Source organism: Musa acuminata, chromosome BXJ3-1 (genome assembly GCF_036884655.1).
Source record: "Musa acuminata AAA Group cultivar baxijiao chromosome BXJ3-1, Cavendish_Baxijiao_AAA, whole genome shotgun sequence".
In the NCBI taxonomy this organism is placed as follows: Eukaryota; Viridiplantae; Streptophyta; class Magnoliopsida; order Zingiberales; family Musaceae; genus Musa; species Musa acuminata.
Window position 1 is genome coordinate 14,635,038 of NC_088349.1, and position 15,714 is coordinate 14,650,751.

General features: G+C 36.1%; 1 protein-coding gene across 2 annotated transcripts; it reads left to right on the forward strand.

Moving 5' to 3' along the window:
* The first annotated feature begins 2,178 nt into the window (after positions 1-2,178).
* LOC135628675 (membralin-like protein At1g60995) lies at positions 2,179-15,393 on the forward strand. Of its 2 annotated transcripts, XM_065135487.1 has the most exons (14): positions 2,179-2,503; positions 3,651-3,713; positions 4,094-4,528; positions 5,508-5,589; positions 5,874-5,935; positions 6,089-6,183; positions 8,848-8,927; positions 10,059-10,142; positions 12,609-12,725; positions 12,820-12,905; positions 13,014-13,120; positions 13,426-13,517; positions 13,626-13,702; positions 14,722-15,393. In XM_065135487.1, exons 1-14 carry the CDS (start codon positions 2,339-2,341, stop codon positions 15,118-15,120), a joined length of 1,944 nt encoding a protein of 647 aa, XP_064991559.1. In that variant the 5' UTR covers positions 2,179-2,338; the 3' UTR covers positions 15,121-15,393. The 2 variants fall into 2 exon arrangements, with proteins under 2 accessions (XP_064991559.1, XP_064991560.1); XM_065135488.1 differs by lacking the exon at positions 4,094-4,528 and having other exon boundaries at positions 2,182-2,503.
* Positions 15,394-15,714: the final 321 nt, after the last annotated feature.

The window sequence follows — 15,714 nt, forward strand, 5'->3', positions numbered from 1 at the left end:
TCGGGGGGGGGGGAATATGATAGGGGTAAAAACAAATAGGGCGCAACATACCGGATTTGACATAACACCGCCCGCTATCAGCCTCGACCGGACGGCACACTGCCCCAACAGACGAACATTAATGTCAGCGTGACGCGCACCCTCGCTAGCCATACCCAGACCACGCACGCCCGGACGAGGCAGGGGAAGGCGTCGACCAAGGCTCGCCATACCCTGCGGTGACTCGACTCGACCGTCCACGCAACGCCCACTTCGACAACGAACGGGGTCAGGTGCACGGCCCTACCCCGGCAAGATGGCGTGTTAGGTAACATCGAACTCGCCTATAAGTACCCTCGGGCTTCAAGCGGGCAAGGTAAACAGACAAGCACGCGATTTTCCCCAAAAACTCCCCTCTACACCACTAACTTGACCGTTGGAGGGGTCGAGCCGAACCACCGACCCGACCTTAGTGCAGGTACTCGGTTGAAGCCGACCCAACCCGGCGACGCGGAGCATCCCAGCCTTATTCCCCGTGATCGGTCGCCCCGAGATCCCGAGTCTTGTAGTCTCTCCTGATCCTAGTCGTTCGGACCCCTGAACCAGCCGTGTCGACCCCCAGGTCACGGCTAAAAAAGTTACTTACGGTAACAGGTTCCTCATCAAAATACCAACTTGATATTCAAATGAAAATATCAACAAGTACAGCATAAATAATAGAGCAAATAATCAATCATATAGTGAGACCAAATCTTTTTAACGTGAAAAACCCAATGTGGGAAAAACCACGGGACCGTAGTCCACCTCAAACTTTCACTATCAATAGTAATGATAACAGATTTACAATAGGTCTTCTCTAGAATAACTAGAGGATCACAATAACATCAAGATCATAGATTTTGGCTCAAGAATAGTATATCTTCATCACATATATGGATCTTCTCATAAAAGAATTCTAGGTCTCACAAAATAAATATAGTAGAAAAGTACCTTAGAGAGGATAAACTGTAGATCAATACCGTTAGAATTATAGAGTTTACTATAAGAATTCTTCACATAAAATTTGAGTCAACTATCAACCGTTGATCGTAAGAAAAATAAAAAAAAAATCTAATTTTCTCTCTTTATTTCTCTCTCCTCTTTTCTCTGCACGTCGCCGCACACGTTCACTGTGCACGCACGCTGCTTGCTGTGTCCTCACGATGCACACGTCACAACCCTCTCTTTCTCTCTTTTTAATTTGTTGGATTTGAACTCAAACGAACCAATTTGTTCTAAGTCCACGTATCGACTCGACCCAACAGTCTTATATCAGTGAAATAACATCCAACAATGGTTGTAGAAGAGTTATACTGTTTTGTGATCATGTTTTATATATATATATATATATATATATATATATACATTAAATACCGAAGCATCAATCTATACCACTTATTTCGAAACCACGATTTCCTATGAAATCGAAACCACTTATTTCGGAGCCAACGTCAAGTCAGAACGACTTGAGACACGGACCGAGCGCTCGTGCGGCGCACTCGACGCCATCGAGTCTCACGAGGAGGTGGCGTGTTTCACGTCGAAAGCCCCCGCCTTGACCCGACCCTGTTCATACGTGTCTCCATTTGGCATTCCGATGTGATGCATGGCATGAGAATACGACACGACATGGGAGTCGACTGTCGGTTGACTTGGACCCGACCCAGGGAAACCAACCAGCAACTAAGATTTAATAATAATAGGAAAAAAAGGTAAATATTTGGATGAATGAATTTTCCGACATTTATTTGTTTTTTCATACACTGCATCGTGCTTCATAGGAAAGTTATTAAAATCGTTGATTTTTCTTTTTTCTTTTTTGTTATAGATAAATAACAAAGTCCACATTAAGTGATCGAATTTTAGTATCAACCATCAATACCCATTAAGTAGGTTTGGTATTTCATCATCATTTTAATATTATAAGTATAAAAAAATGACGTAATAAAATTATAATCCTTAATTTTCACAAAATAAAATTGAGAGTGGACCTTTCGTATGTGTTTTTAATCAATACCCATTAAGTAGGTTTTGTATAGATAAAAAGTGTTTTTAAAGACCTTTCGTATGTGTGTGTGTGTGTGTGTTTCCCACCCATTGATTCGAAGCTTCGGTATCAATACATAGTCATGTCATGAACAGGATATAAAGAAGCCACTTCCGAGGTACTTTCTCTGGCTCCCTCCTCGCCTCCTCCAAATTAAGCCTTCGAAGGGCATCTCTTTCTTCCTTCCTTCCTTTCTTGCTTCCCTCCCTCGCCCGGCGACGAGGGCAAATCCTAGAATCTTTAGGGCTTTTGGAGGAGGATCGGATCGTCGGGATGGATCCCGAGCACACCTTCCTCCGCGTTCACGCCCGCGTCTCCGGCTCGCTCTCCCAGCTCCTCGGCCCCAGGGTACGGCTGATGCTCGAGTACGCCTGCCTTGCCGCAGCCGGCGCCCTCTTCTGCCTCCTCGTCATCATGCACATCAATTTCGTGCAGCAGGTCGGTCGGTGGTCCGTTCCCTCTCTCGGTACTGTCATCTTTGTGCTGTTTCTGATGATTTTGATCTGGCCTTGTATGGTTTGAGGATCTTGCACTGACCCTGTTGGTGTAGTTGTGTATTTGTCAAGATAGATGTAGCTTGGTTGGTTGAAGAACTTGTTGTGACGTACCCACCTTGTCAGTCCTAGATAGACGGGAAAAGAGCTTTCAGCTTTGATATGAGCGACGAGATGTTGCTTTCTCTAGAATTTAGACCGGCACCGTCTCTTATACAGCTTTATTTTGTTTCAACTTGTAATGAGTTTAACCCAACTGAGCGAAATTTGAGTTCCTTGGATTTTATATTATTCCGATGTTGTTTCCAGTCTGAAACTAAATTCAAGAAAAAGGCTGATGGTACATTATAGGGAGCATCTTTTGAGATTAACTCTGATGGATAGACCATTGAATGAATTGTAGTATCAAGAAATTACTCGTAAAACACATGCCTGCTTTTATAGTATGGCATCTGCAAAGACTTCTATGGCTGGATAATTGTATAAATTCTGGTCCATTGTCTGATGATATGCCAACTTTATCAAAATTCTGTGTTCCCTCCAAGAGAGTCTTCTATTGGCTTCCCATTAACAATTAAACTCTTATTAATTTGTTGCCAAGAAATTGAACTGCCAAAGGAACTTGTTTTGTGGAGAAACTCTGTCACACTTGTTCATCAACTGTCAATCGCCCAAAAGTTCTGAACTAGCAAACGTATCTGTTGAATAAGCATGAAAGTGTTGGACTGTCTTGGCCTTTGGAGATCATTGAACTTGATGAAATATCAACTCAGGACATTGTATGTGCTGCTTACCCATTTAGTATGGGAGTTTAGCCCTGATCCGAGTCATCTAATTATTGTTTATGCTTACATTGAATATGTTGCAGATAAATGTTTTGCTGAAGTTGCAACCTGTGTTTTGCTGTCTATTAAGCTTTGAAATTGATGTTTTTTAAAGTTTTAACAATCCCTGATAGGTTTCTGATCACGCTATCCAATGTTACACCAGTTAGTTCTATTTTAGCATCCAGATATGTATTAAAAATATGTGGTGCAGTTTTATTTTCCAAGGATATATTGGAAACTTTATGGTTTTATTTGTGTATGCAGCCTGGGTGTTCAAGGGAGTTCTCTGGGTTTGAATTTACTGAAGCTCAGGTGGTCCAGATCAAGGTACAATCAATGTCTCTGTGGAAGTAGTCACCAGCATTTGTATACTTCCTTATGAGTCATTGATATGATGACTTGTTACATGGAAGCATTTTTCACTTGACTATACATGAAATTATCCCAGATAGCAATCTACTTGCTTTCCTTTTCATAACTCCTTTACCTTTTGTTCTTGCTTTTAATTATTCAATCAGTGATCATCCTGGAGAAGACAGTATAATATGCGGTTTTGGCTTCTTCATTCCTTAATGTTTTTTACATAGTTTTTGACTTCTTTCTACAAACATCATCTTTGAGATTTTGCACTCATGCTAAAATTTGACCTCTGTATTTTATATATTCTTGCACTCTGGATGTGCAGTAAGTACTGTCAGTCATTTCAGATAACAGGTGGTGGTCTTTGGACTCAGAGTTCAGCTGAAACAGAGAGAGTGTCCTTTCAGAAAGGAATTTTGACTGAGACTTCCAAGGGTCCGGAAATGAATGAAAATGATATAACAATTTTTTCTCCCAAGTTTTGGTCAAATTTTCTATGCTCAGGTGCTGCAAAAAGCAAATTGATTTCCAAATTTTGGAAGAATGATAAAGAGTTATTTGAGTCTCAGGTGGGAAAGGGTCCTGACACTAGCATTAGTAATTCAGTGTTGTGTGATTTGAGTATGAAATCAGAGGCAAAGGACATGCAAATTGGGAAGCCTGTTTCTGTTGGCGAGTCACTTGTAGAAGCAAAATCACGGTTCTATAGTAAGTGGAAAATGCCAGTTGTTTCATTTTGGAGCAGTGCAAGTTTGTACTCAAGCTATGCCCTCGAATTATGGGTGAGAACAAATTTCCATTGTCATGCCCTCGAATTATTTTCTTTGGAAGGCAAGACTGTAAATTTCCAACTTCAGGATCATATCTGAAATTATGTGCAGAGATTATGAATTCATGTAACCAAGAATTTATATACATTCTTTAAATACAGTCTTACTATTGTTATTTGGCATACCTTTGGACTTCCAAAACATACAATTTGTTACCAAGTTCTTTAGATTTACAGATATGTGTTTCTTACTGAAAGTTTCCAGTAAAAGGAACTGTACATATTACTACTACCTTGAGAAATGGAGTTCTATATAAATGATACACAAAACATAATTATACTCTGAATAATTTGAAATTCTTCCATCTGGAATTTAAAATTCACTTTTTGAGTTCTAATATAAACTGTTTTTGGTTGGAAGAGTTTAACATATGAAGAACTACTTTCTTCTTCTGAAATTGTTTTTGAAGTTGTTCATTATGCACAAAAACTTACTAATGTTACACAAAACATTTTCTTTAAAGTAAATGATTTCTGCAGTCCTATTAATCTTGTTCAAAGAGTTTCAAGTGGTAGTTTTTGCCTTTGCCAAAGGAGGTACCTCATGGTTTTCCAACACTACTCGTAGTTATGAGGAGAACAAAATATTGTTTTCCAATTTCTGGATCCCAAGCTGAAACATGCTGAAAGCTGGATCTGAGAGGTGCCACCTGACGAACACCATCTTTTACAGCGGCATGTAATTGAGAGGTTCCACACATTCCTGCCACTTTCAGCTAGATTGTCACATGTTGCTTATCAGAGGACTAGGCTGTTTTCAGTAAAATAGTTTCAAACTCTTTCTGCAAAAAAAACATTAATAATCAAAAGTTAATCAAATACAAACAATCTAAGTATGACTCTGAATTTAATGGTTCTATGAGTGTTGAAGAATGATTATTCTTAGTTTAGTGACGCAAGATTATTTTTGATTCACAAGCTTTTAACTGCAGAAACATTTAGGATGGAATGCATTCCTAAACGTCCCAAAGAGCTTTCGACCATTTCAGTTCAACCATCTTAAGGCATTTATGGGTAATGTTCCCTATCATGTTATTTATCATCATATTTTATTTTGGTTCATAGTTAAATATTTTTGTACTTTTGGCATTTGAAGTGATAAAAACATCCTTATGTTTGCTGTTTGTCAATTACAAGCATGTGGATTGTGTGCATCTTCAAATGCTATTCACCTCATGTTTTCTCTATCGTGTTTATTAGTATGATCAAGATCATAAGCTTATGCTGATTCAATTGTTAGACCTTGAACTTATGGTCAATTCTACTAGATTTGTTTAAGTTGTTACCAAATATTGCAGTCCAGTGGCTTGAGAAGAGAAGCAAAGCGCAGGAGCCAACTTATCTGTACACTGTGGAGAAGGTAGTATGTTTCTTCAAGTTATCTTCTTTTTAACATCTCTGTCGTCATTACTGAGACTTTTATAACTTAAGCTTACAATGCCCTTTTTTTCACTGCTTTTATTTATTTAATCAGACATTTTCCACTATGGGGATCTAATCATTGATTTTACAGGGGTATTTCTTACTTCCTGAAGGGGCAAAATCTCAGCACCACATTCGCACGACTAATCTTACTATATCTGCTCAAAACTCCTGCTTCGGAAACAGGTTACCCTCAAACCTTTTGTTAACTACATCATTTGTTTGACTCCCAGAGAATTGTGGAGCTATACTGTATTAGGAAAATTTCTTTTGAATTATGATGTCTTGAGACTTGTTGTTTTTTTTCTTTTTCAAATGCTAATTGTCGCTATTATTAGTGCTAACCTCATAAATTGAGTTCAGTCTTAAGGGTTGAACACACATGCGTGAGTGCACTTTTTGGTCTATGTCTATTGAATAATCTTATTCATTCTTTTATCTCAAGGATTAAGCACAGAATTTCATAGACAAAAACAAGCCTTCAGAGTTATCATGTATTTGTGTATAATTTTTGGTTTAGTGCTGTTACAGCCAGTTATATTCCTGTACAGGGTGATTTAAAACTGCAAATGGTTGGGCATCAAGGATTCTAAGGAGAATGTGGTTGGTTTTTAGGAACTAATTGGTGCTCTGAGGTGCTTTTTGAGCATACTTATATAGTTTTAATTTCATAAAGCTAGTTGACGTCCCACATTAAAGCCTGACTTTCTCTAACCAGCAAATTTACACATGTTGCATAAATCAAGTAGAACAAGTTAACCAAAATGACAGACTCTTCATCTAATGGATATGAGAGCTGAGATTCTGATGGTCACTAAATCAGGATTTTGCCGGATTAAAATAAAGTTCGGGAGATTGTAATGAACAACTTGTGTAATTCTGGAAAAAATGTAAATCTATTTCAAGAAAATACCTGAAGATTTAGTTGCTCTGAAAGAATAGTATTCCAGTTGTAAGGCATCAACAACACAGAGTGGATAAAAGCATTACCCTGGTCATACTGGGGTGGTTGAACACTTGACACTACGGTCTAAATGGAACAACCTTACCATTCAAGGCCTGCCCTTTGGTTGTACTTTATAAAGTGAAATCAACAAACATTGCGTGCACAATACTTGATCTAAAATATATTCCTATAAAGCCAAAAATGTAGATCATCATAAAAGTTATGTCTCCCTCAAATATTGAGGCAACAAACGATGTTATGCAGGACATCCATTCATATTTCAGAATTCAAATTCAACATTAATTTAGCTGCAGTGATCAGCCACTTATTTGCTCATCCTACAATTCTTGAGCAGTAAATAAACTCCAAATGAGGTAAATATGGGAGGTTAATGTTGGTTAATATCATCTCTAAATAGTTGGGCGTTACGGCTTTGTTGTAGTTGTTGCATGTTGGTTAATATCATTAATCCAAATCAAAGAACATGTCTTCGATTACTTTTACTCCTTGTCATATCTAACATGACTACACAATTTGTTAATCACATTTAAAAGAGTATCCCAATGTTTCGTAGACTAATTGGTACCATAGTGGTTCCACGTATTCATATCTAGCTGGTGATGTCATTTAATACTCAGAAGTATATATAACCTGCTGTTCACAAAATCGCTACCCAGTACCTATTATCTTATCAACTTGAATTTGTTCATGATTTTTTCTATTTGTTAGAAGAATTAAAAAGCTAATGTCCGAAATCTTATGCCAATCCCAACATTGGGTCATTGTAATTCTGCGTTGGAACTTGGAAGTATTATATACTTTTTCTATAGATTATGATTGTAAGGATATGACAACAGAATTGGGTTAACAATGTCAAGAATGGCCATTCTGCTTCTAATTATATATTTCATGAGTTTTATAGTCAACTAGCAGTACATCATGAAATTTAACATCTTGGTTAAAAACATACTTTTATTTTGCTACATATCTTGGATTTGTACATTATTAATCATACTTAATCATTCATCACATTTGAAAAACCACAATAGAAGAAACTTCTCAGTATCCTGATCTACTATAAATCATAGTAGAATAAGAAACTCTGATACCTACAAACTTGGAACAATTTCAGTGATATGAGACTATTGAGTTGAGCCGTCAAAAAGGGAGTTCCACAGTCACTAAAAAATTTATAACTTCAGTAAGCTATCTGCTAACCAGCATTTTATGTGCTAAGGTCCATACTAGCCACGTTGGCTCTTTGCCAAGTCAGCATAATGTTGGCAAGTGTGACCAGCAAGGCATATTTTGATGCTGTGCTAGCTTGTATTATGCCAACTGAAAATAAATTGACACTTAAATTCATGTTATAAACATCATTTTAAGGTGAGAAAGATATGGCCAGCTATTAATTAGTAGTATATGTCCCTTGAATAGAGGAGGGTTGGACCAAGCATGTTTTTGTCAAAACCTTGATAAAAAAAAAAAAAATTGAGTGCCAGGTTAAAATTTCATAGACCACCTAAATTGCAAGTTTAGCCTTCGCAATATTGGGCTATGCACATTTTCATGACACTAATCAAACCAGCCAATCTAAGTTTTTGTTCACTTCCTACGTGGGACTAAATTGGGGCGTTACAGTAGGCATGAATCAGCAGAGTATTGGGCTATGCACCATTGTGTTGGAACAGTTACTTGATTGTATGTGATGCATGCAATATTGCATCAGAAGGACAAGCACTGGCTGTAGTAGGATACTCCTGCATGTTCATCTCTGTCATGAGAGCATCCTTTTATCATATGTTGTCCTGTAACAATGCTTTTTTATTTATAGTAGAAGGTTCATTTAAACTGCTATAGTACTGTTTATCTTGTGATTTATTTTTTATTGTATGTCCTCACAGGTGGCAGCAACTTCTTATCAACACTTTTGTTGGTTATGATACAATTTTGATTAACAGCCTCTTAAATTCTCCTGGTCATGGTAAGAATTTTATTTTGTTGAAATATTTTTTCTTATTTTCATGTTTAATACATTAGTAATGCATCACATTCAATTCAAGTAACTGAGGAAAATACTGAATTGAGCCAGTTTAGTTCTTTTCCAGACTCATAAGTAATGCATATATGAGTATTATTTTATGTAACTTGAATCCATGGTCTTCTACTTGCATTGGCACATAATTTTGTGACCTTCATGTCTAGGCATGTTTTTGAGCCATATAAAGTAAATGTCGTTTTGATGCTAGGAAAGCATACTTCCCACTTCGTAGAAGTTGGGCTTCTGCTTTTCTTTTTCTGGAAACAAATGAATTCTGGTTATTGCCATAGGTGTCTTGCATTGATGGTAATTAATCCTTTCTTTTGTGCTTCTGTACTCTAATTACTTTAATGGACTTCCATGACTGTTAGCTTCTAGCTGGGGTTCTCTTTTCTCTTTCTTTGAAAAACAGAATACTATTTTGTAGATTAGTACAGAATTAAAACTACTAACCTGTTTCAACTTCTTTGTCATGTTTCATACTCCACTTGATATGAAGGTGACCAGAAAAGAGCAGACTCTCTTTTGATTCCTTATCACCTTTTTCAGATCTCTATGATGACTCTCCTTTTTGTGATTAATATGCCATGCTTGATCATATTAGATAATATAGGTACACAGAGGGCAATGGAGAGGGATTTAGAATCAGTGTCCTTATCAGTTAAATTAGTGGAAAGGAGGATAATATTATAGAATAATACATAGAAGTAGGAATTTGTTGCTAGCAGGATCAAAACCATGCATGCACCAGATTTCCTTTTCTTAATTAATCATGATTGTATCAAATACTATTTGTAATTTTGTATCATTTAATTTATGATCAATTAAATTAAATATGCTGAATAACAACTGAGATGGTCATTTTTCATTCTATGTGCTCTCCTTGAAAGATAACATGTTTTGTCATGATATTTGTAATGATAAAAAAAATGTAATTTTTATATTTTCTCAAGAGATAAAAAAAAATAATTTTCTCACTTTTGTGATTGGATCAACAGAGAAGTTTTGTCTAGTAAGAATTTCTATGTATTTATATATATCTATTTGTTAACAACTACCCTTTAACTGGTGCAGGTTATCTATACAACTTCCAGACAAAGGAATTCTATAATCTTAGGTATGGGCAAGAACCATCAGAAGGTCATGCAAGATTTGGAGGTTTGTTAATTTAGTATCTGCTAGACAAATCTGTATAAAACATTTTTTTTATGTTTTAGTCCGTAATTTTTTTTATATTATGTTGTTTCCCAGTTGCTTGTTTGTTGAATTGTTCCTGTTCGTACTTTTGCTTTCTTCTCAATGGTATCAGTGCTTATATAATGCAATGGTTGTGTTGGCAGTTAATGTTGGTTCTACTATGGTACTTTCTTTCATGTTTGATGCTTCTATTAGCTTTATAAAAGATTTTATTATTGCTTTTACTGAGTGTGCCTGCCTAACTCATTATATGTAGCTTATAATACAACACTGGTACATGGAATAAATATCCTTTCTCCCTAGATGAAATTAGTTGTCTTGGATATACCTTTTTTTGTCTTACAATTAGTTTTGCATATGCTTGAACTAATTAATTTTTGTCTAAAACAGAAAGAATTGTCTTAAATGAATGAATGTACTTAGTGATTCAGATGCTTGATTTTGGAATTTGAAGATTATCTTCAGTTTTCAGTTTGTTGAAGGTTTTTCTTTAATGGTAATTTTTATTGGAATCAATTTTGTGTAAAAGCTGCGACAGGTTTCATCAAGTTAAAACAGACTCAAGCACCTCAAAGTGTGAGAGAAATATGTACTTATTTGGTTTTAACAGTTGGATAATAACTTGATTTCATGTAGAATTAAGTATACGAGGAAGATCTAACAAACAGAAGTTTCTATAGGATCCTTGAGATGAAGATGAAGGTGATATATTAAAATCAGCAGGATTAAGAGCATGTTACAAGTATACAGACAATGGATTTATCTTTATGAGGGTTACTTTCGAAAGGTGTTAATTTTGAAACTTTGGATAATTGGAAAAGAGAGAGGAAGCTAGTGGCATTCTCTTCGACATGACTTGACATAATATAGGTCAGTGAACATGGTCATGAGCTCATTGCTGAATATTTTTACAACACCCTAGATTTAGCTTCACATCAGATGTGGGAGACCAATTGTCTTGGTATATTGGGGTAAATGAGTCTATCATCATTAATTTAAGTTTAAGAATTTTTGGCCACATGTTTCTAGGTCTATCAAGTTAATAGGTCAATTATCCTATCAGCACCCTAGATTTTTACAACACCCTAGATTTAGCCCCACATCAGATGCGGGAGACCAATTGTATTAGTATGTGGGGCTAAATGAGTCTAGCATCATTAATTTAAGTTCAAGTATTTTTGGTCACATGTTTCTAGGTCTATCAAAGTTAATGGGTCAATTATCTTATCAACTTGGGTTGTGACAAATGGTATTGGAGCTAACATAGTATTAGGCATGGTAAGGGGAAGTAAGAAAAGTGTCACTATAGTTAAGGGCTAGATGTCATGTGCGCCATGGTAGAGGTTGATTATAAGTTATGTTGATCCTTTACAAAAATGTCAAATCTTAATTGAGGGAGATTATGACACTCGAGATTTGGTCTCATGTTAGATGTGGGAGGTCAATTAAATTGTTATACAGGTTAGATGGATGTACTACTATTGGCTTGAGCTTAAGCAATTTGGTCCACAAGGTCTTAGACCCATTAAGTTAATGTGTTAGTTGTCCCATTGAACCAAGTCATGATCAAGGTTTGTGATTTAATGTACCTATAGTATCTTGGTTAGGGTTCAGACTAGTAATGTACTGGTGTGCATTGAGTGTCGGGATACTGATATAGCTTTGGAAAAGTTCTGAAAAAATAAAAAAGAAATTTGTACCACCCTATACCGAGTGTTCCACATGGTTTACCATGGTCAACACACTGGTAGGCCATCAGACTGATAAATACCATCCATATTAAACCGTACTGGGTGGTATTGAAAACCTTACTCGTGACACGTATTTGTTTAATATCTACTTCAGCTCCTGTCATCATTTGTGTTTTATGTCAAATGTTCTGGTGTAATTTATATTTCCCTTTAGGAATATATGGGCCTTACAAGACTTGTACTAGTGTGCTTATGTTGGTATCTTTCTGCTGTTGTGATATGTATATGATACTGTGGAAAATTGTATGTCACTACATTAAGAACTTATGCATCTATACAAACATCTTCTGAATTTTATGGGATCACCTTTTCTGAATGCTTAACAAACGTACTTCTTTTGAGGCAGACTCTGCAAGAACAGCACATCCTGTCTAATTCTGTCTTTCCAAACTTCATCAAAATGTACAATCTGTATTTGCAGAAATTTGTATTAGCTTAGTTAAAAAATATTAAGGGACTGTTACATGCTTCCTTAATTAGCACAGAAGATTCGTGAGCTAAAAGATTTACCTGCAATCATGTTTGTCTGCAGTTCAGTTTCCTTCGCAAATTATTTATTATCTGATTTGTCATTTTTTAGGGGTCTCTCTCTCTCTCTCTCTCTCTCTCTCTCTCTCTCTCTGTGTTAATGCAGTATCTTTTTTGCTAAAACTAACTAGATCATTCGCCAATGCAGATTTCTTTGTCACCAAAAGTGGTGTGCTTATAATGTCATTATTTGTTTTCTTTACTACAACCATGTCAGTTTCATTCATTCTGAGGGAAACACAGTCGCGCATGCTCAAGTTCACTGGTTTGTTTCTTGTTCTTGTTTATAGTTACCTAAATAACTGTCTTTCAGCTTATGGTATAAGAGTTCACTGTAAATACTTCATTCACTATGGCAGTGCAACTCCAACACTATGCTAGCAATCAGCTTCCCACGTTCCAATTGATCTTTGTGCACATAATTGAGTCTCTGATATTTGTACCTGTAAGTAAGATCTCATTGCAACCATTTTTCATTTTGTGAACTTTGTGAAAGCATAATGTAGTTTGTTTTCATAAAACATCTTATTATTACACTTTCTTGCTAATGCAGATTATGGTCGGTATCCTGTTTTTTCTGTTTGAGTTCTATGACGACCAGCTACTTGCATTCTTGGTTTTCATTCTTGTCTGGTTCTGTGAACTTTTCACTATGATCAGGTACATCTACTCACTTGTGTTATCAAGAACTGCTGTTTTTGTTTTACTATTGCCTTAAATGCTTTTAAAATGCAAATCTATTTACTTCTACTAATAGCATCAACCTAGGCTCATAATACATCTGACATGTTGTGATAGAATATGGCTCCCCATGTTTGTGTCACAGCATGCTTCCTTGTCAGCACCAGTGTAAACATTTTGAGAAAGAAACAATCATTATTGAAAAAAATCTGCTGAAAGAAACCAGATGAAGCATACCTGATGTAGAACAGATTTATAATATTGTGTTTTTGGTTGGTTTGCAGTGTTCGGACAGCTATATCAGCACAGTTCTTTCCTCGGTTCTTCTTGCTCTATTTCCTGGTGTTCCATATATACTTCTTTTCTTATGCTTATGGTACACTCATCATATTTTCTGCTTTATTTTTTAACACCATTTAAGTTTATTTTCTTGGATTATTATATCATTTGCTAGCTTTCTGTTTTTTGTGTCAACTATCTCCAGGTTTTCTGTACTTGGCATTTTCTGCTACAGCAGCATTCATGCAACATTTGGTCCTTTATTTCTGGAATCGATTTGAGGTACATGTTCTGCTTGCTTTGCAAGTAGCTGACTCTGTTATAGATACAAGGATATGTCTTGGGTTACTTTCCCCCAGAGACTCATTCTCATATAATGACGTGTCTTAAGAGATTCACTTCATAAACTGCACATTTACTATCCAAAGTAGGAAATATGCAAAGTTCCTTTACAGCATCATCCAATCAGATCACAATGTAGTTACATATTCGAGAAACAACATTCACAGAAACACAGAAAGAGAGAGTGTGCATAGTTGATAAATATCAGAGAAAAGATTAAATATTTGATAAATACCCTCATCTAGCTGAAGAAAAGGTTAAATATTTGCTAAACATCAGAGAGATGATGTGTGGGAATTCATTAAGTTTCCTGTTATGGAATTTGTACTTAAATGTACCTGAAACTCAAGGATACCATCAAACAGTTGGATATGATGTTGAAGCATCTGAGGAAGAGGACAGAGATAAAGTTCTTTCATTTTTGATACAGGAACTTGAGTAAAAAACCTGAAGAAGGCTGTTAAACCAGTTGCACTAAGTTTTAGATACCACTTGTGCTGTGACCCCTGAGAAAGTCGAAGCTCATAATATATAATCTGGTCATATATCACTTGCACTGATCTTTGTGTTATAATATCAATTTTCTTAAAAATATTGCCTTCAAACAACCTTACTGTGCGAGTTCAATGTTTGGCATCTCTTCTGGTCAAAGTCATTTTTGAGAACAATACTTTTCTCTCAAAATGCAACTCTATTGTGCATTGTAAGTTTTGAAGTCATATGTCACCATTCTCCCAACTCTATCAGTCATGAGAAATTTTTGTGGTTTATCATATGGTTCCTCACATGTAACTCATATCCATTTGGAAGGAAAACATTTGCTAACTGAGAAATTAAAAAGAGATTTATGCTTCAGCTTGTCCTTTTTTGTTGTATTTGGTTATAATAATTATCCTATGGAAGTGACAAAAAAACTAACTTCATTATTATTTGCATCATATTTCTCCAATCCCTTGCAGGTCCCAGCCGTCCAGAGATTCATAAGAGCCCGAGCTCAGCTGCACCATCAGACCAGTGTTCAGATCACATCATCCACCTTGTACCACCCCTTGCCTTTCCATGTCACCGAACTGACCATGCCCAATCCTGATTTGATCCATAATGAATCCATGCCAACTCCAGATTCTCCCACAAGATCCAACCCTGTCGGATTATCTGATCCTACAGAAGGCCCTGAACCTCGACCAGCTTCAGATCTAAGTTCTCAGCAAACAAGAACTACCTCAGGATCCAGCTCATTAAATCCATTCAGATATCTTCTGTCCTGGATAGCAGGTGGTGCTTCTGACAACTTAGTTTCCTTCTCCATATTCAGGAATTTCCGACTCCGAGGCCAGGTTTTTGCACAACAGGCCTAGCAAGAGAATGTGTCATCAACACAGGATCAAACCTAAGAAAGAAGGTTCAAAAAAGATAATGGTTCACAGTCCACAGAAATGTTCATTGGATCAGGAAAGCTTATGATACTCTTGCATTGCTTGTAGCATGCACTCCATTGTAGCAAAAGGGAAAAAATATATATATATATATATATATATATATATATATATATATATATATATATATATATATATAATATTTGTTCTAATCCATTAACAGTTCATATGATTGTATACAAATTTTCTTTTTCTTTTTCTTATCCCTTTGATTGTGCATTTCTTGTACATTTGGTTGCAAGTTTCCATAATCATACGTAGGATATTAAAAGAATATTCTTTGAATTTTTTTTTATTTCTTTCACAAGATAAGTGATTTGAGAATTGTTTCTTTTTTAATGTGTGAACGATGACATGTGTTCATGATGTTCATGTTGGTGTCTGTCTTAGTAAATCGAGTCTAGAAAATTAGATTAGATGTTTATTTGGATAAAATGGTTCTTGTATGTCAGGATTTTTTGGGTCAATATTATGAATGTAAGGTGATTTTTTTGCCCTAAAAATATTTTTATTGTC